The 24,409-nt window shown below is 42.6% G+C and overlaps 3 protein-coding genes across 8 annotated transcripts; all 3 read left to right on the top strand.

Moving 5' to 3' along the window:
- The first annotated feature begins 2,002 nt into the window (after positions 1–2,002).
- atp1b2a (ATPase Na+/K+ transporting subunit beta 2a) lies at positions 2,003–8,379 on the top strand. 2 transcript variants are annotated; one of them, XM_088292782.1, is made up of 9 exons: positions 2,003–2,281; positions 4,233–4,361; positions 4,441–4,545; positions 5,022–5,101; positions 5,172–5,297; positions 6,314–6,373; positions 6,477–6,503; positions 6,695–6,790; positions 7,227–8,379. In XM_088292782.1, the coding sequence occupies exons 1-9, from the start codon at positions 2,176–2,178 to the stop codon at positions 7,389–7,391; spliced, it is 894 nt and encodes a 297-aa protein (XP_088148908.1). In that variant the 5' UTR covers positions 2,003–2,175; the 3' UTR covers positions 7,392–8,379. The 2 variants fall into 2 exon arrangements, with proteins under 2 accessions (XP_088148908.1, XP_088148909.1); XM_088292783.1 differs by lacking the exon at positions 6,477–6,503 and having other exon boundaries at positions 2,007–2,281.
- A 166-nt stretch (positions 8,380–8,545) lies between these two features.
- Positions 8,546–12,239, top strand: eif4e2rs1 (eukaryotic translation initiation factor 4E family member 2 related sequence 1). Of its 3 annotated transcripts, XR_015842797.1 has the most exons (8): positions 8,546–8,713; positions 9,458–9,533; positions 9,615–9,749; positions 9,815–9,919; positions 10,012–10,164; positions 10,884–11,020; positions 11,276–11,415; positions 11,564–12,239. XR_015842797.1 is itself a non-coding variant. In XM_088292785.1 (7 exons), the coding sequence occupies exons 2-7, from the start codon at positions 9,469–9,471 to the stop codon at positions 11,313–11,315; spliced, it is 630 nt and encodes a 209-aa protein (XP_088148911.1). In that variant the 5' UTR covers positions 8,546–8,713; positions 9,458–9,468; the 3' UTR covers positions 11,316–11,481. The 3 variants fall into 3 exon arrangements, 2 of the variants coding, with proteins under 2 accessions (XP_088148911.1, XP_088148910.1); XM_088292785.1 differs by lacking the exon at positions 11,564–12,239 and having other exon boundaries at positions 9,458–9,528; positions 11,276–11,481; XM_088292784.1 differs by lacking the exon at positions 11,564–12,239 and having other exon boundaries at positions 11,276–11,481.
- A 1,018-nt stretch (positions 12,240–13,257) lies between these two features.
- Positions 13,258–23,890, top strand: LOC148338782 (retinal guanylyl cyclase 2-like). Of its 3 annotated transcripts, none has more exons than XM_088294022.1 (24): positions 13,258–13,391; positions 15,044–15,291; positions 16,034–16,264; positions 16,334–16,489; positions 16,727–16,869; positions 17,782–17,937; positions 18,036–18,185; positions 18,250–18,466; positions 18,553–18,628; positions 18,808–18,892; positions 19,217–19,333; positions 19,399–19,482; positions 19,540–19,716; positions 19,788–19,941; positions 20,105–20,248; positions 21,017–21,165; positions 21,238–21,401; positions 21,551–21,674; positions 22,259–22,327; positions 22,430–22,604; positions 22,725–22,823; positions 22,928–23,013; positions 23,442–23,527; positions 23,655–23,890. In XM_088294022.1, exons 2-24 carry the CDS (start codon positions 15,051–15,053, stop codon positions 23,740–23,742), a joined length of 3,171 nt encoding a protein of 1,056 aa, XP_088150148.1. In that variant the 5' UTR covers positions 13,258–13,391; positions 15,044–15,050; the 3' UTR covers positions 23,743–23,890. The 3 variants fall into 3 exon arrangements, with proteins under 3 accessions (XP_088150148.1, XP_088150151.1, XP_088150149.1); XM_088294025.1 differs by having other exon boundaries at positions 22,430–22,620; XM_088294023.1 differs by lacking the exon at positions 13,258–13,391 and adding an exon at positions 13,456–13,663.
- The last annotated feature ends 519 nt before the right edge of the window (positions 23,891–24,409 follow it).

Genomic DNA, 24,409 nt, shown 5'->3' with positions numbered 1-24,409 from the left:
AAAATGCTAACGTTTCAAATCGTATATAGGGGTCGTATTCGTGGTTCCATTTTCGGACCCTGCGTGACCCAATTTTTGCACTATTCCTACTTCTTACACGTCTTCCTTATAAAGGTTGTCCCCAACTCGATTGCAATAACAGAAAAACAAAATAAATTAAGATGATAAGCAATGGCAGAACGATGGCATAAATACAACCAACAGGTTAGCGCACCTGTCCCCTGTGCAAGTCCTAAACTATCATCATAACAAAATTATGTGTCATAAATCAGGTCATGTAATCTTGTTTTATCGCGACAAACACTTTTGTCACTTTGCACTCAGTACAACGGTAAATTTAGTTGACTGTACCAACACATTCTCAATCACGTCCCCTTTTTGCGATTTCAAAGCCAGGCTACTTCTATTAATTGTCTTCTCAATTAAACAGTATGAAGCTTAGTTATTGTTTCACCAGCTGTCGTGCGTTGACTTCAGAAGATAAGGTAGTTTACCTGTCTTTGTGGGTTTTATAGTGACAGATAAGCTTAAGTAGTTATCTCTTATCTTGCATTATTAAGATAATATTATATTTATATATCATACATATTTGGGCCGATGGTTTGACCCTCAATTTTTTTTTTTAAAAATCGTGCATTTCGAAATAATATATAATTATAATAATATATAATAATCCAATAAAAAAAATTGTTGCTGTCTCGTGTGACTATGGGGATTGCTTTGAGAATTAAAAAAAATGTTTTTCTTTTCTTTTTTTAATTCTTTACCTTAGTTTGTGTTGCATTGCTGGATGGAGTGTGGAGCAAGGAAACAGAAGACAAATTATTTGGGAATGCAATTGTGCCAAAAAAAAAAAAGGCAACAGAGAGAGCATCCCAAGCTTCCGGCTTGATCTCATTTTGGAGTTCTCACTGTACACTTGAAATAGCTCCCTCTGGTTAGAAGGGCCTTTGTTTCCATGACGACGACTGAGAACAACGCCAAAGTTCCTGTGGCTGACTGCAGCATCTGTCCAAGTAAAGTAATATCAAAACCAGATGGTCCTGGTCTTGGGGGTGCTGGAGCCTATCCCAGCTATCTTCGGGCAAGTAGGCGAGGTTTGTCGAAGCAACAATACAATCTTTAAGATCGTTTACAGGAAAGATTTATTTGCAGATACCAAACTAGATCCAACTACCACAACATTTTTCTTGAGACTAAATTTCTTAGAGATTATTTGACTTTGAAAAAATGCACCAGAAGTCCAAGGACACCTGTGTTCATGTTACCACTTTGCTGCCCGTCAAAATACCAATTACTACTTTCCTATTAGCCATTTTATGTAGTTTTTGATTCAGTGAATTCCAGAGAGTTTGTGGCCACTGTAAAATGTTTTGTTCAGTGAAAATGTCTTATATTGATCAGAAATACAGTCCAGACGGTGTTAATGTGGTAAAAAGAAACTGGCGCACTTACTGTACCTTATGTTGAGCAGCTATCTATACTGGAATTGAACCCACGACCTCTGCACTGTGCCGCCTCAATTTTAGTTCAGTCCTACAAAAAAAAAAAATGCAAGTGGGTATGGGTTTGCTGTGGTTTGCTGTACATTTAATTAGCTAATCCATTTAGTTTGCCTGACTCAATGGGATGTACTGAATTAAATATTTAACAGTGCATCTTGGGAGTGTTTAGGAAGACCATTTATCCTGAAACTAGTGCGCGGTCTGTGCACTAATCAGTGGGAAGTTATTCATCTTAATCGACCTCTTTGCCACAACTGTCACGTTGCAAATATAGAAGCAATTAATTCTATACAACAGTACGCAAGTGTGCCACTAATAGCAACAGTTCACAATCATTACCTAATCACGTGACAGGTGTTAAGTGCATCTTGTGTAAAACGTATGGATCATGACATGTCAAAAATATTGTGGATGCTAAATGTCATTCAAGTGTTTTCTGTCCTGAAGCATTTGCGTGACGTAGCGTTGAGCGCACGCGCAGAGAGCGGCGTGCGTGACGTCACGCGGGGAGGTGCGCTGCAAGTGACGTCATCTCGTCCCTTCGACTGTCCTTCCCTCCTCGCAGAGCATCCTCCTCACCTCCGCCATCGCCATCGTCATCGTCGCTCGACTCTCGTTTGTGTCCTTTCGCCAGGCCTTCGTCCTCCTCATCCTCCTCCTTTTCTTCATCATGTCCGCCGCCAAGCAGGAGGAGCGCAAGGGCTCGGGCGAGTGGCGTGAGTTCTTCTGGAACCCGCGCACGCACGAGCTGCTGGGTCGAACCGCGGCCAGCTGGGGTGAGTCGCGCGCACGCGCGCACTAAATTGCGTGCCGAAAAAGTGATGCTTGACTTGAAATTGCGTTTTACGTAATCGCGTAAATGTAATCTTCATGGCGCGTTGGGGAAGTTGTCTATTATTTTTTTCGAATCAGTTACTTGAATGTGTGACTGGTTCATGACTGCAGGATGTCATGTTTTTTTTTTATTTTTTTATTTTAATTATCCAACATTGTGAAAGCCGCCCCCTGGTGGCTCTCATGTTACCTCATTTTTTTTGCAACACACACACATTAAAACATAAGGACATCAACTCTTTGCATAACCCCCTGTGATGATGTCATACATCCCAGCATGCACCAATGCAGTGGCGCTTTGGCCTTGATGGAGGCTGAAGGACAACACACACACACACACACACACATACACGCAGATGAACAAACGCATCTAACGGAGGGGGGGGGGGGGTCTGTGTGTGCATGTAAGTGTGTGTGTACTTTAATCAGGATTATTTGCCAGGACGCAGTTGAGTGGATTGTAATCTGTTGAAACATTTTCCATACCTCCGAGGACCAACGTGTGAGGAAGTATGTCTGTCACATACTTGCTCTGCTTACCGTTAAACACAATGGGAGTGATTTATTATTTTTTTTGTTTGCATGTTTCAATATAAATATTTAGGACTATTTTAATAGTAAATAACATAGTTGGATTGATTGTCGCTTAATATTTATCCGTCGTTGCTAGCTGAGATGCGGGCAGAAAAGTTGAACACATTTTTACAAAGGAGCTGCTGTAGGCCACAGCTCACGCTGAGATGACGTCACACGTGCGCTTGTAATTTTGTATGTGTGTGTTCAGAAATGTGTTTTCCTTATACAGATGTTTAAATCGTGTGATATGGATGAACATTTATTTTTATTCTATATCATGGTTTATCGCCAGTTGGCTCTTGCTTTGCCGAATTCTATTAAAGCAAGGGTGCCAAAACTCTGGTCCTCAAGGACCGCTGTCCTCCTCGTTTCAGATCAGGGGTGGGCAAACATTTTGATCGGCGGGCCACAATGGGTTCTAAAATTTGACCGAGGGGCCGGACCAAGAGCAGATGGATGGAGTTTTTTGTGTTTTGTGTTCACCTCATCAGAGAAAAAAAACAAACATTTAATTTTAAATGAAAGTGAACAAAAGCGTTACAACAATATATATGTTTTTGAAAAACTCACAGTATTTAGAAAGTAAAACATTAACAAGGTTTATTCTTTTAATTATTTTCAAGTTCGGCGGGCCGGATTAAAACGTTTAATGGGCCGCATGTGGCCCCCGGGCCGTAGTTTGCCCATGGTTGTTTTAGATGATTCCCTCCTCCGTCACACCTGATTCAAATCATCAGCCAGCTAGAGCTTGACACCTGCGTAATAAAGCATGCAAGGGATGAAAGTGAAAATAAAAAGCCTTTAACTTGTCGGGCCTGGACCCGGTCCAGTTCTGCCGTGTGAGATCAGTGCAAGGATTGCGGCAAATCCTGTTAGTCCAAACGCGTTAATCTTCCGCACGCAGCAACACTTTTAACGAATTTAAGTCTGCACGAAACCTGTACGTCTGGAGCCACGTGAGAACCCACAGGGCTCCTCTTGAAGACCCTTTCACGGTGTTCCCGATTTCTTTTGTGGTCCTGGAATGAAAGGCCAGAGAAGATGCTTTGGCGTGAAAGAAAGTACTGTCGGTAATGTTGGATTTCTGGGATAAGAGGATTTTAGGACTCGGGTCTGTTGCTGGCTCAAAAGTGTCAATAAGTGACAAAAACAACACGCGTAGCAACCTCCCCCCCTCCATTCATTCTGAATTGGGTCATCAGTGGAGGAGGCGGGGCTTAACAACACAAGAGGATTACAGACATTGAGAGCATGACGGGGGAGGGGGAGACTGCTCCCCGAGACCCAAATAATGAGTGTGACCCACCCCCTCCCTAGGTCTGATCCTGCTTTTCTACCTGGTCTTCTACCTGTTCCTGGCCGGCATGTTCACGCTCACCATGTACATCATGCTGCTGACGCTGGACGACTACAAACCCACCTGGCAGGACCGCCTCGCCACCCCAGGTAGCGGAGGGGAGGCAATTGCGATTGGTCGATAAGGTCCAGATTGTGACCGGCTGACTCTGTTGTTGCCATCTTTCAGGGATGATGATTCGTCCGAAGGGCAATCAGCTGGAGCTCACCTACTCTTTGTCTGAAACCAAAAGCTGGGAAGGCTTTGTGCAGAATCTTGATTCGTTTTTGACCCGTAAGACGTCCCTTCGTTTTATTTACCTCAAAACAAAGTTAAGTTACCAATTTTAGGATTTGAGGAACATTCAATATTTGCATTTTCCTGATAGTGTCCTCTATTTTTTACTGTGACACGTTTGACCTCAAGTGTGTTTTGAATTTTTATTAACTCGAGCTTTGAATAGACAACACCACAAGGGGGCGCAATATTCCAATACATAATGACAATGTCACGCATACAACACCATATCATGTCACATTTTTCAATTTTATTTTGGGATGAGTTGACTGCCGCCGTGCAGCAGTCGCCACTGCGTGCGAAAACATGTTTGGACTTAACTTACTTGAATTTTATTGGTGATTTTTGCCTCAGTATCTTGAGACTTATTTCTGAATTTCACTTATGTGGCATACTAAGACCTCCGGGATAACGATAGGAATCCTCTTATTTTATGAATGGCGTTCATGTCCCCTTTTTCTGTCTTTGCGCAGCGTACGACAACACCCAGCAGGTTCAGATGAATGACTTCTGTCCTCCCGACCAGTACTTCATCCAGGAGGACAGTGCGGAGGTAAATCCATCTATCTCACACCCAGCTGTCTGCACTCGTCTCACCTGTCTGTTTGTCGGTCTGTCTGCAGGTGAGGAATAATCCCAAGCGCTCCTGTCAATTCAATAGATCAATGTTGGAGGAATGCTCAGGGTCACCCGATCGTTTCTATGGTTACAGCCAAGGGCAACCCTGCGTGCTGATCAAACTCAACCGGGTATGTTGAAACCTTTTTAAGAAGTTGTCTGTGCACATGCAGGCTTCATATTTTTTTGACCTTGCAAATTGTATTTGTTAAATCGTTTGACGTCTAGACACAAGCAAGCCACTAGGGGGAGCTCTAGGGCCTTCTGTTTGTATCCTCATTAGGTTTGCAGGCGAGCTGGGGCCGACCTGAGTTGATCCTGGACACTTATTATGTTATGTTGTGTAATAGTACAATGTTTTTAAAAATTGTAGTATTAAAGATACAAAGCTATTTCCCGCACTTTGGTTTGGTTAATAATTTGTAAAAAAAAAAACAACCCAGATAAGGATTGACCAATAGTATCAATTTGTGAATCACAGAAGCACATTTTTGCTTTCATAATTGAAAAGAGTTTCCTGATGTAACATGCTTTGTTTGAGAACATTTCACTTTCTGTAAAAAAAAAAAAAAAATATATATATATATATATATATATATATTATGCTTTTCTCTTAAAATGGTATTAATGGTTCTGATTGGAATTTTTTTTTATAAAAATATAAAAAATATTTTTGAAGTGTGACTTATGTAGATTCCATTCTGTACATTCATTTTAAGGATAACTACAGTGGGTTAGTCATATTTTCCTGTTCTACTCAGAGATTCATTTAGATTAAATAATATATATATATATATATATATATATATTAATTATTTCATTTGTTTTATTTTATTTTTTAATTGTTATTTTTAAGTCCCAGTTTCTACAGTGTGTCCCTGTCTCATGCAAATGAGAAACAGTCTACACAGCAACACCCAGGTGGTTTGTTTGGGGCTGAAACAGATTCACAGACATTTAGTTCATTTTGATGGGGACAATTGAGTCACGTGAGTCGCAGTACAATAGTGCAGTACAGTACGGACTTTTATGATTTTATCAGAATATGACCAGTCAGATTCAAACTTAAATGTGCCTTTCAATAGTGGAACATTATCGAGGGGAAGGACAATTCCACCCTAACAAGGCCCTTTCTGTCCACCCGCAGGTGATCGGGATGTTTCCGGGAAAGGATGGACAGTCTCCTTTTGTCACCTGTGCAGCCAAAGTAGGCCTATCCGTCTGAACATCTGTCTGTCTGCACATCTGTCTGTCTGCACATCTGTTGGTCTCTTTGTGTACACGGCGTGTCACCCTCCTCTCTTCCTCAGTCGTACAACGTGGGAGAAGACGAGTTGGTAAGACGAGTAGAACCTGGCAAAGTTTCCTAGGACTCGCCCCGTGGCTTTCAAATAGAAGGAGCCGTTTTTAGCCACAATGGAAGTCTTTCTCAGAAGCACCCTATAAATGTTGAATGCAGGACTTGCAAATGGTTATTTCCTTTTTGACCAATCAAATGGCATCCGTGTGTGTGTGTGTGTGTGTGCAGAGGGAAGACAGCGATAAGATGGGACCGCTGGCTTATTATCCTCCAAATGGAACCTTCAACCTCATGTATTACCCATATTATGGCAAGAAAGCTCAGGTGACACAAATCTACATTCCACCTTCTTGCGCAGAACTGAGGTTGGATGTCTCTGATGGCCCAAAGCTGTCAGAAGCACTGACTTTTATTCACAGCCTGAGTTTGAATATTTGTTCTGTCGAATTGGATCAATGTAATCCCGGTAAAATACTCTCTTCATTTTGTGACATTTCTCTCTCTATTTTATTCGCCCAATCAGATTCCGGCTTCTGTGTTGCCATGTTAATGTAATCTGCCGAGGGCTTTCAGAATCAGTCGTGCTGTCCCTTGTAATTTCAACTATATTAACAACGGAACAGATTGCTTAAAAAATCACAAATACGTCTGAAAATGATGTACAATATTTGGACACTGCCGGACCAGGTACGAAATCCACCGCCCACCAGTGTTAGAAGTTGATATTGATGTTGGGCTTCTTGTGTGTTGTGTTTCTCAGGTGAACTACACTCAGCCACTGGTAGCCGTCAAGTTCCTGAACGCCTCTCTCAACACCGACATCGATGTCGAGTGCAAAATCACCTCCAACACGCTCGCTCCCGGCAGCGAGCGGGACAAATTCGCCGGCCGCGTGTCCTTCAAGCTACGAATCGACAACAAGTAGCCGCACGGCGCAGACGCGCAAGGCCGCAAACATCACCGCACTGCAATCATGACTCTGACCACTCCCAGTTTTCTCCCACTTCACGCGCAAACTCGCTGAACAATCACAGCCCCTTCGCAGTTTGACGTCAGCTCACCAGAATCTCAGTCTACCTTGCCTAACCTGAATCAACCCCTTTATTTATTTATTTATTTATTTATTTATTTATTCATTCATTCATTCACTCACTGTCACCATATCCTGGAACCTTGGCTGGCATTTGGCATCGTGCACAAGCCGTAGCCCGAGAGTTCACAAAATAATTTGCAATAAGATAATATTTCATATCATTTTTCAAATAAGTGCATACCTACGAATGAGGTAAGGTGTGTCAATAAAACAAACACAGCAGTTACTCCTCCCTATTTTATTGTTAGGCCAATTAAGAGCTCTAACCAGATTATGTATCATCAAGTACGTTTGAAATTGAGGAATAAAATCATGTTGTTTTTTTTTTCTAGAAGAAAAGGTGTCATTGTATGAGAATTAGGTTGTAAAGGACTTCTTACCCTCGTTAAATTTTGACATTCATATCATGTCTTTGACAAAATGTAATTTATTCACAAAGGATAAGAACTGTTTGTAAAGATGACTACTTTTGCTGAAAAAAAAATCTGACTTCATTCTCATAATAGAAGAGTTTTTTTTTTTAATGAATTGCTTTTCAGTAAATCACTAATTACGGGTCAAATGTTGGACTTGTTGGCAGCCACCGTCTGTCCGATGTCACGGTGGTATTTTTTTTCTCTTCAATTTGGTATTGCAATTAGTTTCTGACTTCACAATTAGTTGAACAGTTTGTCTCATTGATTTTTCCTCACAAGTCTTCTCTCTTCCATTCACCTTATTTTGTGTGCAGCCAATCAAGATGTTGTATGATGTCATGTGACTTGGGTTGTCCTGTCTGAACATAACCACGTGATTAAAAACACAACGATTTTGTTCCTTCTTCGGCGATTCTGTGCCTTCTTCCGTCATATTTTACTTACTTTTTACTCTCTGTTGTTATCATAACAATCATCGAGCCACTCATGAATAATTAATCCATAATGCTGTGGATGAAACGCTGAAGATATCTCGATTGTCCTTTAACGAGCGCCGTAGTATTACACTGTTAACGCGCATGCGCGTTCGGCCACCACTATAGGAAGCAAATCGTGACGCGATGATGAGAGTCACGCGTACAAATAAAATCAAGTTTTAAAAGCGACGTCAAAACAACGTAGCTCCACTGCGCAAAGTTGCAGAGGACCCGTCAGAAAAGCAATGAACCCGCTGGACTGGTAAGACACAACTGAATCTGAGAAATAGACCCAAAAAAAGCATCTGAAAAGTTAGCCGCTGTTAGCATACTCAAGTGTCACACAGGTGGATTAGTTTCAGCAGGGAGTTTAACACATTTTAGCACAGGCCGAGACAACAAGTGATTAAACAAATTATTGTTATATTACGCTCGTCATTGTTTTACACCCTCGCGTTGTTTTCCGATTCGCGCCCACGCTTTATTTTCTCTATGTTTGCAAATGTAAGCAAATAAATCATCTTCAAGAATGCTTGCTGAGCCGTTTGATAAATCTTGTTAATAAAATGTTTCAACATCAATGCCACGTTTTGTTCTTGTAGTCCTGAAATCAGGCTGTGCATTTGCACGCTACAGTCGAGACAAAGATGGAAATGATCACTGTGACGATTGTTCTTAATTTCTGCAGTATCCAACGAAATTATACAAAATAATAATAGTAATAATTAAAAAAAACTGTATAAGCAATGTCCCCAAACTTTTAGCTGTATATTTCTTATAAAAAAAAGTTATTTCCCCAAGCCCCTTTTCTTAAACATCGTGACATTTGATTTTCACATTGTAAAATTATTGAAGTTTTGTCAAAGCAAATATTAAATGCAAACATTTTTAGGTATTGGTTGTTAAAGGGATAGAGAGAATATTCTTAATGATCCAATCTACAATGTTTTTGCAACACTGACATCACTCAAATAATAACAGTGAGATTCCTTATTTGCATTTGCAGTCCAAATGTAGATGTGGAAGAAACCAGATGTCGTCATGACAACGGCGAAGTTGCTAACAACAGCGGTCGCGGCAAGGTTACGTCACCACCACCACTGTGTCATCCCTGTTGTCTGTCTGTCTATATCTTTGGGTCTGCCTCGTGTCTGTGTGTGCAGACAGTGAGTCCAGCCGCGGGAGAACATCCTCTACAGTACAACTACACATTCTGGTACAGCCGAAGAACGCAGCGTCGTCCTGCCAACACGCACAATTACGAACAAAACATCCGACGGATTGGCACTGTGGCATCGGTATGCGCATCCTCAAACATGCTCCCTTCTCTGCATTTCTGGTGCTCTAAAGTTTGTGTGCCCAGGTGGAGCAATTCTGGAAGTTCTACAGTTATCTGGTGCGTCCAGGAGACCTGAGTGGACCCAGTGACTTCCACTTGTTCAAGGAGGGCATCAAACCTATGTGGGAGGTAAGGATAGACTTCTGATGGTTAGCTAGCAGGTTGTTGTCTGTCGTAAAGTGCGCACCGACCTCACCGTTGCGTCTTCGTCCTCCTTTTAGGATGAGTGCAACCGCAGCGGGGGCAAGTGGATCATCCGGCTTCAGAAAGGGCTAGCAAGCCGATTCTGGGAGAACGTCATTCTTGCCATGGTCGGCGAGCAGTTCATGGTGGGGGAGGAAATTTGTGGCGCCGTCGTATCAATACGCTTCCAGGTATGAGAATATGATTGGGATTTTGCCACCGGTAGCAGTTTATGCAGATGTAATTCGGGTTGCAAATTTCGGCAATTTTCCAAATTGGAAATTCTCAATTGGATTGAAGAGGAATGAGCATTTTTTTTTTTTTCAAAATAAAAGGGGAACGTAAATATTGTTGGGGATCGAGGTACAACAATTAATCGATTAATAACTAATTGATGATCAAATTAATCGACAACTGCTTTGATAATCTACTAATCATTTTCTTGACCGCATTCAAATTCATCAATCCTCAGAATTTCAATTTCTCAACAGTAAATATTCTCAGATTACTGTAGTCCTCCATGAAACGCGACCATTTATTTTTGTATTTAATAAAAAAATAAAAGATTTGCAAACATCAATATTTTTGAGTGGAAAAGTCCTGAATATGTATCGTCACTTGTACCTCAAGGCACCGCTGTATCCTTCACTTGGCATTCTTACATCAGAATAGTTGCAAAGAGTTCAACTCAACAGGCCCAAATTTCACACCCAATAAATTTGAGACTGAATTGAGACTGTTATTACCTCACTATTAATAATTAGATAAAATCCAGAATCCCATTGTATTCTTGGTAAAAAATATTATTTTGCCACCAGATTGAAGAAAGTCAAGTGGATTTCATTTGCAGCCGCCAGAAGTATCCGTTCAAGCGAAATGAACTGTTTGTGTGTGTGTGTGTGTGTGTCAGGAGGACTTCCTTTCAATCTGGAATAGGACGTCCAGTGATCATACCACAACATCCAGAATCAGAGACACTTTGAGACGGGTTCTTAACCTTCCTGCCAGTACCATCATGGAATACAAGACGCACGACGACAGCCTCAGGTATGAATCCCGCAATGACTTCGTTGTGGCAGTCAAAACGAGGCATCGTAACAGTCAAACGCGATTTATTGTAACTCCAGCAAAGCATACCGGCAAACGCCTCCTCATCCGATACGTAACATGAGCGCGGTCCGTGTTCTGTTTAATGTCCACCTGACTGTTTCCATCGAGCGTCAAGCGCAGTTTTTCCTTTAATACCCCTGGTAAATAAACTCACAAATCAATCAATGACCTTTACGATGTGCTCTGTTTTAGGGACAACTCGAGCTTCAGAAATTTGAAGATTTCCCACTGACGGTTGTTCCTGCTTGCTCTCCTGTCCGCGTTTGGAACGGAACGCCCCTCGTCATGCCCTTGTTTTGACTTTTTAGAAGTTACCTTGCAGCAGATTGTGTGTGAGTGTGTGTGTTTCTTTGATTATTGTGGCAGTGAACCGATTAAACCCAGTGCGAGTAATTTAACTATTTGCTTTCTTTTTATTTTTTTTTGCCTCTAACGTTTGACTCTGAAAATGAGAACAGCACTTATCCGACTCTCTTCCAGACCTCACCCGGCTGGGCTAATCCCGTCTCTATTCCTGGCCGCGGACCAGCTGGGACAGTAGAACTAATCCAGATCTGGATTATTAGATTGGCTCTCAATGGCGAAAGCACTGTACCCAGTGAAAGTCGAGTCTTGATCTAAACTAAGCTGGAGCTGCACTCACATCCACTGTATCAGTGATTGCCAACTGCTGTGTGTCAACCATTACGTGTGCCTTGGGAAATGAACCAGTTTCACTTAATGACTTACTACGATCTAGGCCCGTGATGTAGACTGGCAATCGGAACCATTTAATGCATTAGATGGCACAAAGCATATAACCTGTTTATCCACTTTTGGTAGTGGACTTGAGACTTTTTATCTTTTTTTGTGACATGTGAGCGGATGGATATCAGACTCACACGGACTTCCCAATGTAGCCTGATTAAAGTGTGCACAAGAATCGACAAAAAATTAAATTTGAAGAGAGAATGGAGAGTTGTGCCTGCGCAAATGTAGTCTTTCATGTGGCCATCAGATCCAGAGATGGCAAAAATTGTACTCAATTGCAAGTACAGATACTTGTGTAAAAATGTATAAGATATGGGACTTAAAGTCAAAAGTATGAAATGAAAAGTACTTAAAGGGGAAGTCAACCCCCCAAAGAATCTTTGTAATAAAATGTTCTATAAAATCACACATTTTTAGCTATCTCAAAGAGCGACCATTTTGCCCCTTTCTGTCAACTGAGCAAATGTGATGTAATTTTCAGTCGACAGAGGTGACAAAATGACTAAAAACGGGCTTTTACTTAACTAATGTTCCGCAAACACGATATTAATCATAATGTCATGTTTTCACTAGTGGGCCTCCACATAGCATGAATAAAAGTAGGTTGACTTCCCCTTTAAGTACAAAACTAAAACTTAATCATGTTCATGTTACATTTTAGAGCTAGCTAGCGCTCTCACGGTTATGCTAACACTGTAAACTGAGTAACATAAAAATGCTGACTTATCTAATGCACACAACTGGGGAAAAATACACTGGTATAATTGGTAGTCCTGGTAGTATCTTCTACTTTCACCGAAAATTAGTCGTCCCAGGGGCTTGCATTCAACGAGTCTGCGTGGAGAAACGAAGGAAGCACTGGAAGTCCTCGCGTTCGGTTATTGACTTGAGGTGCGTTCAGTAACCACTCACAAAGTAGGACATCTCAAACTTACGTTGAAATACTCATTCAATGCACCAACCAGCAATGACAAGTATCGTGAACACGTTGTAGGATGAACGTGCAAACATTTTTATTTAATTTTGAAAATCTGGTCAACCTGTAGGCCGACATCACGTTTTTCAATGTAGCTTCTGTTCCTGCATTTGACCACCTTCTAAATCCCGAATATCTCCATGAAGCTCCCTACTACTGTTGACCTTTGCACTTTTCATTATTGCCTCTTATTGAACGTCCAACCGTTATACATGCAAGTTGAAATAAAACGTAAAAAGAAAAAAGTTGCCAGAAACAAAGTTCAGATAGCCTAACTGTAAAATTCACTTTGTACACACTAACTTTGTAAATGAGAAAACAAATGATCTGTTGTTGGTCACCTTCTACTTCCCACCACTGCTCAGTTGAATTTCTTAACAGCTGATTGGAAGACCTGGGCTCTGTTTCGCCAGCTCACCTTGCACTCGCGCACACACACAGCCATCAAGTTCTCATTAGATGTCACCTGAAGTTAAACAAGATTAAAGTCAAAGCCTCTTTCTCGCCCTCGCCGGCTCCTTCGACCTGACTCAGCGTCAGTTTGCTGGCTTTTCTCTGGACAAATGAAGCTCGGAGACAAAGGTAAATAGTGCGTCCTTGTTACCCGGTCTTCATATACTTATTGCTGAAATATTTGCTTGTAAAATGTCAAGTGCGTTTGATAGATGGATTTCTTATGCTGAAAGACTAGTTTTTTTTGTTTGTTTTTTTTAAACGCAAACGTCCTAGATTCATAATTAGAACGATTGCAACGCCCTAACAACGAAAATGCTTTTATTCGACAATCTCCGGTATTCTTTGGGAATGGAATGACGAGTCGCCAGTCGCCATTGTACTACGTCGTTGATTGTCCGGTGAGCTGATCAACTGACATTGTTTTGGCATTATTTGGTGAATTGCCTTGGCGCTGTACGGCGATGCATTGTTCGCATACAGGGAAGCATTTGTTTAAGTGGCCAAAACAGAAAAATAGGGCATGTAAGTGAACCAACTTCGTTCTGGCAAAGAGAAAGAATTTCAAGCCATTGTTTTTTGCCGCAAGCATTTCGAAGATCTCTGCTTTCTCAACCATTTTGCAGAAATAGGTGGGATTTACAATCCATTTCGAAAAACGTGTGGCGTGTTGCGTGTATTGCGACAGCTTGTGTGCTTGTCTGTGATGCATGTATGTGGATTGCGCATGCGCTGAAGCAGAACGGCGAGAAAGGAGGAAAAAAAGACGAATGCGAGTGACGACTGTTGTGTAAACAAGGAGCCGAGGGTAACGAGCGGGCGGGTCCCCAGACGATATATTTTCCCATTCTTCCAGTCTCAATGAGTCTTGTCTCCACTCCAGTCGTTCAGGAAAAATATTTTCATTCTCCTCAGCATCTGGCTCCTCCTCCTTCAACTCTTCAATTATGTGGATCCCCTCAAATACGTTTGATATTTCGCTTTCTGAGTCAATTTCCGACTGGTTCAATATTCTCTTATTTATCTAATTTATATATTTTATTATTGTTGTATTGCACTGGAGAGGGGATCTCTCTAATCTCGTTGCACACTTGAGTACAATGACAATAAAGGGATTTCTGATTCTGATTCTAATACTTTTTATCAATCCCTTGGAATGACGTCACACTTCCGGGTTTGTCGCTCGGCAGAATCTAACTTCGGGAAAACTATTATTTTGTCAAATATACCAAAACAAATTTTTTCCATGCTTTATTATTTGTCTTACATGTAAATACGTTACTTGTCAAAAAATATTTAATTTGACATTTTTGAACTAACTTCACACTACGTCTTTAATTGAACGAAATCACATGTTGAATTTTAAGGCTTTGGTACACTGTGCATTATTTTGTATTGAATAGGTCACACATTGGACTGTGGTATGCACCAGGAGTTGTTTAAAAATGTTTGTTTCTCAGCTTTTGATGATGACCTCCTTGTGTTTTTTTTTCTGTGGAAGTCCAGGGCAAGCGCTAGTCTAGTCCTTTTATTGCAGTTGTGCAGGAATTTGGAGGTAAACGACTTTTGCGACATCAGGTTGACGGTCACAAGTGTTGTGTGACGTTTACTGCTTGCTTGACTGCTCTGGTGAGGTGTTTAATCCTGTAAAGCTGCCAAGTAAAAATATCTCTGAAACCAGGATTAGACGCACGCACGCACGCACACGCACGCACACACACCCACGCACGCTATCTTTTGTGTTCAATTGGGTCTTTGGGTTGTTTCCCTTTCCCTTCCAGAGTGAGCATGTTGCTGCCCAGGTGGTTGCTGGGGCTTTGTTTGTGGTGGCTGAGTGTCGCAGAGGTTTGGACCGCTACCTTCAAGTTGGCTCTCATTGGTCCCTGGTCCTGCGATCCAATGTTCTCCAGGGCGATGCCAACGGCGGCGGCCAATTTGGCGCTCTCAAGATTACGGGTTGACGGCAGCCTGCGCCGAGGCTATTGGTATGATGTCAAACTGTTGGATGAGGAATGTTCCACTTCCAAAGGTGTGTATCGTGGTAATAAATTGGGGTACTCGTATTGTACTGTATATCGATTTGAATCAATACCATATATTGATACTTTTGATAACATCTTTTCCCCTATATATATATATATATATATATATATATATATATATATATATATGACGTGACTTCACACTTCACGCGAGATCTTGTCACCACACAAAAGTAGTGTATCAAAACAAAATGGCGGAAGCAATGATGTCAGCGCCAACGAGCATAAAGGAAGATTTGAGAAGTTTGTTTTAATTGCAGCAAAGGTTGAAAATGCCTACCATACCCAAGTAAAATTGGTCCAGCGTGAAATCCTCGATTGAATCGAAAAATCAGTCAAAGGGAATGAAAAATCAAATCAGGCCTTTGTGTATCGAATTGAATCAATTTTGGAAATTGGAATCGATACCCAGCCCGGCAGTCAACCACAAACCCAGTGGGTACGCTCAAGCAGAAGCTGCTGTTGGCCACCGCTCACACCCCGACACTCACACTCAGACTCGCCGTTGTCACCGGCCGCCCTACCATGCACGGCCTCTTCAAGTTTTGTCTTTTCTTTCCTCCTGTGTTCATATATATTTATGTGTCTAAAAAGCGCATTTGAATGAGTCGCAAGTCAAATGTCTTCTGTATCTCCTGCGAAGAATTTGAGCTAATTGTAAAAGTAAACTTGCTAACATTAGCGGAATTGTTTGCATACTAACAACTGCTGCTCGCTGTGATTTTGAAGCTTTAACAGAACTTGGTGACATGGAGGGTTACGGCCACGCCTACGTAGGACCTTTTAACCCCGCCCTATGCCACGCTGCCTCTTTATTGGCTCAACACTGGGAGGCGGGGCTAGCGTCACCAGGCTGTCTGGATGCCGATTGGCCTAACCTGCCCCCCGTCCCCCGCCCCAGCGCGGTCCTGTTCGCCGTGCTCCGGTTCTTCCACTGGGCGCACGTTGGCATCATCTCGGGTCAGGAAATGTGATGTCAACTTTGTTGCGAGCGTTGAGAGCTGGCTTACCGATCCGCTTCTCTTCCAGTTCCGGTGGACATTTGGAGGAGTACCGGACAGGAAGTGGCCTCCGCCCTCCGGGCCCTCGGCTTGCCGGTCGGCCCCGTTGTTACCATGGAAACAAAGACCAAGGACGGCCCTCGGGATGCTCTTCAAGCAATTAGAGATGCGGACAAGGTCAAAGGTGAACACCGCTTTGGGTTCACACTTGGGTTGACTTTGTTTGTTCTCGCGCCGCCTGAACATCGTTGACTCTGTTGGGGGACACCTTGGCAAGTTTTCCGTCCGCGAATGCGTGATGTTATCAGCAGCCTATCAGAGAATGAAAATCCCGCCTGTTCACTCAAAAACTGGGCGACCCTTAACACGGTAATGGTCACGTGACATAGAAGAGCCCTGAAGTTGTGTTTTTTTTCTACAGTGGTGATCTTGTGCATGAGTTCTCTTCTTATTGGAGGGGAGGATCAGCGAAAGCTCCTATTGGCCGCTTTGGACATGGGCATGGTGTCTACCGGCTACATCTTTATTCCATATGACGCGCTACTGTACGCTCTGCCCTACCAGGTAACGAACTGAACATCACAGGAAACCACATTGGGGTCCGTTTACATCACCAAACTTGTTTTCAGGAAATGTCAAAATCAATAGTTTTTCCTTTTGGGAAAATGTGACATAGTTTGAACTTGAATTTGCCATTCTTATGAATTCCCAAAACTTGGAGCCCATTGAAAGCATTCCAGAAGAGCAGTGGAGGGCTGTGGATTTCATACGTTGGCCTTCAGTGAAGTCCTACTTAATCCGACTTGAATCAGTCCCCCTCATGATATCATCATTTATGACGCCACGGCTGGAGAAATAATGAACAGAAGGACAGTCTGACTTGAAAATGGCCTCGCAAGTGTATCTGCAATTAAATCCACACTTTTCCCTCCTTCGGCCGTTGTGGTTTAAAAAGGCAAGAATATATTTTAGAATTTTGAATGGTCGCCATTCATGACATCCAGGTGTGTTGATTCCTGCCCCGTCACAAATGAGTATCCAATCACAAGACGCGTTCATCACTTTCAGCGTAAGGCCAGCGAGAAGGCTCACTGTAACCAACTCGTGATCTGATTGGCTATCGCAACTGTCAATCAACTTTAAAAGCCCCCTTAAGACACAGAAGAGACGCCCGCAAAATTGTATCTGAAGGCCTTGGACGACTAGTGCGTGATTCTGCTATCATGAAGTCTGCCCGGCAACACGAGCTATCTGAATTCTGATTGGATAAAAACTTGAACCTAAAAATTCAACACTAGGATATAATATGACATCAATGTGAAGAATATGATCAGGATTTCTTCGTTATGTTAGGCCAGCAGAGAAGGCCTTGAAGGCCTTGTTAGATATTGTACACAGCAATTTGTTTGATATTTACATTTAGCAGTCAGTGAGCGCCTCCTGAAACCTTTTTCCTTCCTTCCTTCCTAATTTAAGGACACAGCGTTCCCCCAGCTGACCAACAGCACCCAACTCCGTCACGCCTACAGCTCTGTTCTGACTGTCACCATGGCGTCGGATCAGAATTTCTACGAAGCTTTCCGTCAGGCCCAAAGGAAAAGAGAGATCAGATCGGCCGTGGCAGCGACGGAGGTACAAACATGAAAACCAAAAACACGGCGATCGTGTTGCTTGACAAATGTTAAACTTTGACAAAAATGTTCTTTTTTTTTTTTTTGTCTTCCCAACAGGTGTCTCCACTCTTCGGGACCATCTTCAACATGGTGTACTTTGTGGCAAAGGCCGTGGAGGAGCGTCGTCAGGCGGCCGGCGGGCGCTGGGTGACCGGTGATCAGTTGGTCCAATCGGACGGAGGCTTTGACTTTCAGGGATTCAACCAGGTTGGTGTTTGTTCCAAAAGCAAGCAGTGCATCGTTCCTAACACGCCGCTGCGGCTGCCACCAGGTGTTGCACGGCGGCAGGGATGGCGAGGGGATGCAGGCCGGCTATGTGGTGCTGGACTGCGACGGCGACAAACTTGTGCCCACGCACACACTCGCTCCAACGCACACCATCGGGCCGGTCGGAAGTCTGAAGCCGCTGAGGCGTTCCTTCAGCTTCCCGGGAGGGAAACCCCCGAGCGCCAGCTTTTGTTGGTTCAATCCAGATGAGGCTTGCACAGGTGTCGTATGAGCCACTCGGTCCGTTTTAAAGTCTAAAGTGTCTCAGCAACATCACAAGGTTATGATATTTTCTTTTTGTCTGTAGACACCGGCGCTATGATGGGCTTCTTGTTTTTTATGTTGATCTGCATTCTGCTTGGAGCCATTTTCTTTTGGATCAGGTAAGGAATAGTAGCAGTAAGTATTTGTATGAAAAACACTTTTAGGCTGTAATTATAAAACAATGAAGCAATTTCTTATTTCTCTTTGGTAACCTTGAAACGTTGGTACGGTCGTCAAGCGAATGTCTTCAGTTCTTTCCTCCTAAAATAATGAACCCAATCACAATTTGTTTGCACAGGAAGCGCAGAGGGGTAGAGAACACCTCGAAACTCATTTTGACGCTCGATGACATCGTCTTCATTGACACTCAAGTCAGCAAAAAGGTTCGAAGTTAAACACACTTTTACAACATTACCGGGCGTAATTTTCAAAAATAAACAATTTGAATTTAAGAAATAAAAACTGTTGATTTTATTAAAAAAAAAAAAAGTAACCCAATTGTTCATTTATTATATTTACATATTTTTATTGATTAATAAAACACTTGTTTCAATTTCCTTGGGGGAAAAAAAAAAAGCAAAACAAAGTTAAAAGTAGCTCCTCAAATGAAATCATTGGGCAGTTTTTGGAAGACGTTTCGTACGAATCGACACAATTGTGAGCTGGTATCGGTATCATACGTCCTGTGTTGTGATTGGACTCCCCAGAAGCTGAATGACGAGTCAATCATGAGGAGTCTTCTCGAAATCAAAACGCCATTCCGCTCCATCGCCAGAAGTTACATTCTGACCACACCCGAGAGCTCCAACATCGGCATACTTGAGGTACGCGTGTTCTCCGGCCGGAAGCGTCCGCTCGCTTTGATTTCCTAATTCGGCTCTTTTATCAGGGCGACTGGGTTTGGCTCAAAAAGTTCCCGGCGACGGGGACGATGACAGCTGTCAATCAACACACGCAAAAGCTCTTCAGCCAGGTATGAAAGCGACGCGTCCCAGGAGTCTGCCAGGTCTCTGAATTGCTGTCTTCCCAGTTGAGGGACATGCGACACGAAAACCTGAACCTCTACTTGGGCATCTTCGTCGACTCGGGAATCTTTGCCATGGTCGTGGAGCACTGCCCTCGCGGCAGCCTGTCGGACCTGTTGGCCGACGGCGACATGAGATTGGATTGGATGTTCAAATCTTCCCTGCTAATGGACCTCATCAAGGTGACGACATGACCGCCGCGTTCAGGTCCAACCGGAAGCGCAGCTGACCTGAAGCGCCGCGTGTTTTTCAGGGGATGAAGCATCTCCATCTACGCGGTTTAAGTCACGGCCGTTTGAAATCCACAAATTGTCTGGTTGACGGCCGCTTTGTGCTGAAGGTCACGGATTACGGAATTCCCATCCTCCTTCACTCCGAGGGCCTCAACATTTCGGACGACCCGCAAGGTGACGACGACGAGTGTTAGTCTGACCACTGCTCCACACACGTTTTTTTTTTGTTTTTTTTTAATTAATTCTACATCCAACAAACACATTTAGGAGATTTTCCCCCAAAAGGTTACCCCGATTGCATTTTATTTTGTGTGTGTGCGTGTGTGTATTGTGCCAGAACTGCTGTGGACTGCGCCCGAGATCCTGAGGCGTCCCGTCAGAGGCGGCACCATGGCCGGGGATGTTTTCAGTTTCTCCATCATCATCCAAGAAGTCATATCACGAACTCCGCCCTACGCCATGATGGACATGCCCGCCCCAGGTGAGGACGTCCTCTGATGCGATGTTCCCCAACCTTTTTTTCCCGCCGCTGACCGGTTCATCCAACTCTAGAACTTTTGCGGACCAGTAACGGAGGGTGGGTTGCTACCTGCATACTTTGCAGAGCGGGCTTCATACATTACTAATTTCGCGAGATTGTTGGTTTAATATTAGCGTAATGCTAACGCGACAATTAGCATCTTGACACGCATCAACTACAAGATTATAGTTTTTTTTTTTCATCTGTGCGGCGAGCCACGGCCCGGTGTTCTGAAATTCCTTCCTACCCATCGAGACGTCCTTCCAATGCCTAGTGCGCATGCGCACAACGTCGAAAATGTTTTCGTGGGAAGTTTGGAGCTTTTTGTCCTACATGTCGTTTCTTCGATTGAAAGTGGGGAGTACTTAATTTTTTTTTATTTCCATTGAGTCTTATTTGAATTTTTCATTGCCTCAAAATAGACCGACGTGTGTTTCTGTTGAGCACTTTCCACACGCAGTTGTATGTAAGCCACACTCGTTTGATATCGCTCGTAACAGTTGTTTGTAAACATATAGATATATAAATTAAACTGTCAGGACGTCCGACCTGCTTATGTCTACGTGTATTTTACTCAGGCATTTTTTATTGGTTCTACCTATATGCTTGAAAACAAAACAATCTGAAAGTGCACGGTAATACTGGCGACAAATTAGCCACGCCCCGGGGATCGCTGCTCGGACGTGTGTGTGTCAAAAGTTGACTCGCATCACTTATCTTGTCTGCCAGAGATCGTGGAGCGGTTGAAACAGCCGCCCCCTCTCTGCCGGCCCCTCGTTTCGGTGGACGAAGCGCCGGCCGAATGTCTCACGCTGATGAACGAATGTTGGAACGAAGACCCCGCCAAGAGGCCGAGCTTCGACGAGATCTTCAAGCAGGTGAAGCGACTGCACAACATTCATCTGATGTTGGAGATCTTAGTTTAGTTCTTAGTTTTCATGTTGCCGCAGTTTCGGGGCATCAACAGAGGGAAGAAAGCAAACATCATCGACTCCATGCTGCGGATGTTGGAGCAGTACAGTTCCAATTTGGAAGATCTGATCCGAGAAAGGACGGATGAACTCGAGGTGGAGAGAAACAAAACGGACAAGCTGGTGGGACAACTGTTGCCCAAGTGAGACACGTTGGAATTGTCGATCCTCGTTGTGCGTTTTTTATTTGATGAATGAGAATATCCGCACGCATGTTCCCGCTCTGGTCATCATCGTGGGCAGTTTTTGACATGGCAAAGTTTTTATTTTAAAAGATGCTAACTTTTTTCAGGTCGGTGGCTCAGGCTCTGAAGAAAGGGAAGCCGGTTCGGCCGGAGCATTATTCGGACTGCACGCTCTACTTCAGCGACATCGTCGGATTCACGACCATCTCGGCGCTCAGCGAGCCCATCGAGGTACAAGTCGCTCAAGTCCAGCAGCTGTGCGACTTGTAATTGACGTCATTCAATTATTATTATTTTTTTTGTAGTTTAAAAGAAGCCTACCACATCATCATGTTTTCAAAAAAGTCCTCTGTGGAAATGATGAAATAATACGAAAAAAAAAACGTAACTATAAATATTTTTTTTCTTTTTAAACGCCTTGACTCAAGTCCATTTTTTTGCATCTTTTTTAAATTGACCCACGTCGTTTTAAAAATGCCTTCTTAAGTTTTATTTAAAATCAGCTCATTATTTTCTTTTTAAGTACATCACAACATTTAAGATGCCTTATTCCACATTTTTACATCATGTCATTTAAGAATAATCCTTTACGGACTTTTATTTATTTATTTTTTTTACATATACCAAATATCCCGTCAAAAAGATGTATTACTATGCATCAAGTCCTTATTGTTTTTTTTGTTTTTTTTTAAGACCTTAACATGCATCCAGTCCTTTCAAAACAATTTTTTTTTTTTTATATATTAAAAATTGTCTTCCAATTCGTCATGTCGTTTCAAAATGCTCTGTCGTATAAAATGATCTGTTTCTCGTAGGTGGTGGACCTGCTCAACGACCTTTATACCATGTTTGATGCCATCATTGCGTCTCATGATGTCTACAAGGTAGGACTCAACTCAAGGAAGGATTTGAAGCAAGCATGAGGGTTCCCGTTTTATGTCAAGCTGATTATTATTTGAATTTATTTGCTTTGCGTATGTGTTCAGGTGGAAACGATCGGCGACGCCTACATGGTGGCGTCCGGCGTTCCCAACAGGAACGGCAATCGCCACGCGGCCGAGGTGTCCAACATGTCGCTGGATATCCTGCACTCCATCGGAGCGTTTAAGATCAAGCACATGCCCGAGATTAAAGTCAAGATAAGAATTGGACTTCACTCTGGTATAAAAAAAAAAAGGTTCAGCAGCTAGCATGTTTTTTTTTTTGTTTTTTTTAGCAATGGTTATTTGAAAGTAATGAATAAAAAGAAATGTGTGTGTGTGTGTGTGAATGTATGTGTAGGTCCAGTTGTGGCAGGCGTGGTGGGTCACACAATGCCCAGGTACTGCCTTTTCGGCGATACTGTGACCACCGCCTCGCACATGGAAGCCTCCGGTCTTCGTACGTGCAAACTTCCAATTGTTTGTGAATCTTGGATAATGTGCCCAAAAAAACAAAACAATTCCATGATCTTTTTTTTTTTATTTTTTTTTTTTTATTTGCAGCGTACAGAATCCACATCAGTCTGTGCACAGTGAAGGTCCTGACCAGTCTCAAACTGGGTTACCACATGGAGACCAGAAAAGCTCAGGTATAGTACGGGATACTTTTCGAGCCCAAGGGCTAATGTCTGTTTTGTTAGTCGGGCTTCAACGGCAATTCGAAGCATGTGCTTTTGAGGTTTAAAAAAAAAAAAAAAAAAAACTTTACTCATCCCTTTTCATGCGATGCCAATGCATAATCATAATGATAAAAAAAAGAAATAAATCAAGAAAAATCAGCCTTTCAGTTAATGCATTTCTGTATTTTATTTTTTGTCATTTTATATTTGTCAAACATGCATTATGATAGAGCACGTTGCTTAACCAAAATCATTTCTCTGACTACCCATCATGCTTATTTTTTTAAGGCTTATACATATTGGAAGATTTGTCACACGTACAAATCGTCTGAATGTACACATTTAAAAAAAGTGCATTACTATGATGTGAAACAATTTTTTTATTTTTTTTATTTTAGGTGAAAGGTTCAGAAGACACCTTTTGGCTGGTGGGGCGAGACGGCTTCAATAAACCTTTGCCTGTTCCTCCGGACCTGAAGGGAGGGTAAGGATGGACGTTGACGCGCAACACCTGACACACTTAAATAAAACGTTGATAGTGTTTTAGGAGTTGTGGAGGGGGGGGGGGAGCACGTCACTGAAGTGTGTGTGTGTGTGTGTGTGTGTCGCAGGGCCAGCAACCATGGAATCAGTCTTGATGAAATCCCGGTTGAGAGAAGACAGAAGTTCCTGGATCGACAGAAGAAAATGAAGAAATAGACATTGCCAATGGATGCACACACACATTTACGCACGCACGCGCACACACACACACACTACCTCTTGTGTCTGAACAATTTAGTGTAAATAAAACAAAAATGTGATTTTTTTCTTTTTTAAGGAAATTAATAAAAACTGTAATATCTGAGTGGACATTTTATTCTCTTCAACAAACCAGAAGTTTCCTGTTGAAATCGAAAACGGTTCATTGTGAATCATAAAAAAAAGCAGAGGAGCTCATTGCAGAGAAGCGCATCGCCAGACCTTTTCTTCATTTGAATTTTTGTGGCGTGAAATCAAAGCAACAATTTCCACGGTAAGACAACGCGGTCATCGGGACAGCTCAGAGGCATTGAACATGCAGAAGAAGAAGGATGGCTCGGATTGGCGGACGTCAGGCCTACAGGTCATGTGCGCATTCAACAAGCGCAGTCACGGATGCATATCTGGATGGACTAACAAGCAGAATTTTTGTTCACTGAAACTAAGAAAATAGCATGAATATGCTGCAGAGAAATCAATGTATTGAAGTTAGGTGAATTTAGCGGATGGCAACAAAGGATGGCTGACATTGTTATGCTGCATTTGAGGAAGGCAGAAATTCCCGACGTTGGTTTGTATAAAGATGTATAAAAAAAATTCACTTTGAAACCCAAACCCTAATTTG

Source organism: Idiotropiscis lumnitzeri, chromosome 4 (genome assembly GCF_059441095.1).
Source record: "Idiotropiscis lumnitzeri isolate Australia: NSW breed Sydney's pygmy pipehorse chromosome 4, RoL_Ilum_1.0, whole genome shotgun sequence".
Taxonomy (NCBI): Eukaryota; Metazoa; Chordata; class Actinopteri; order Syngnathiformes; family Syngnathidae; genus Idiotropiscis; species Idiotropiscis lumnitzeri.
Note: the sequence above shows the minus strand (reverse complement) of the source record. Positions and strands in the feature narration are given on the sequence as shown.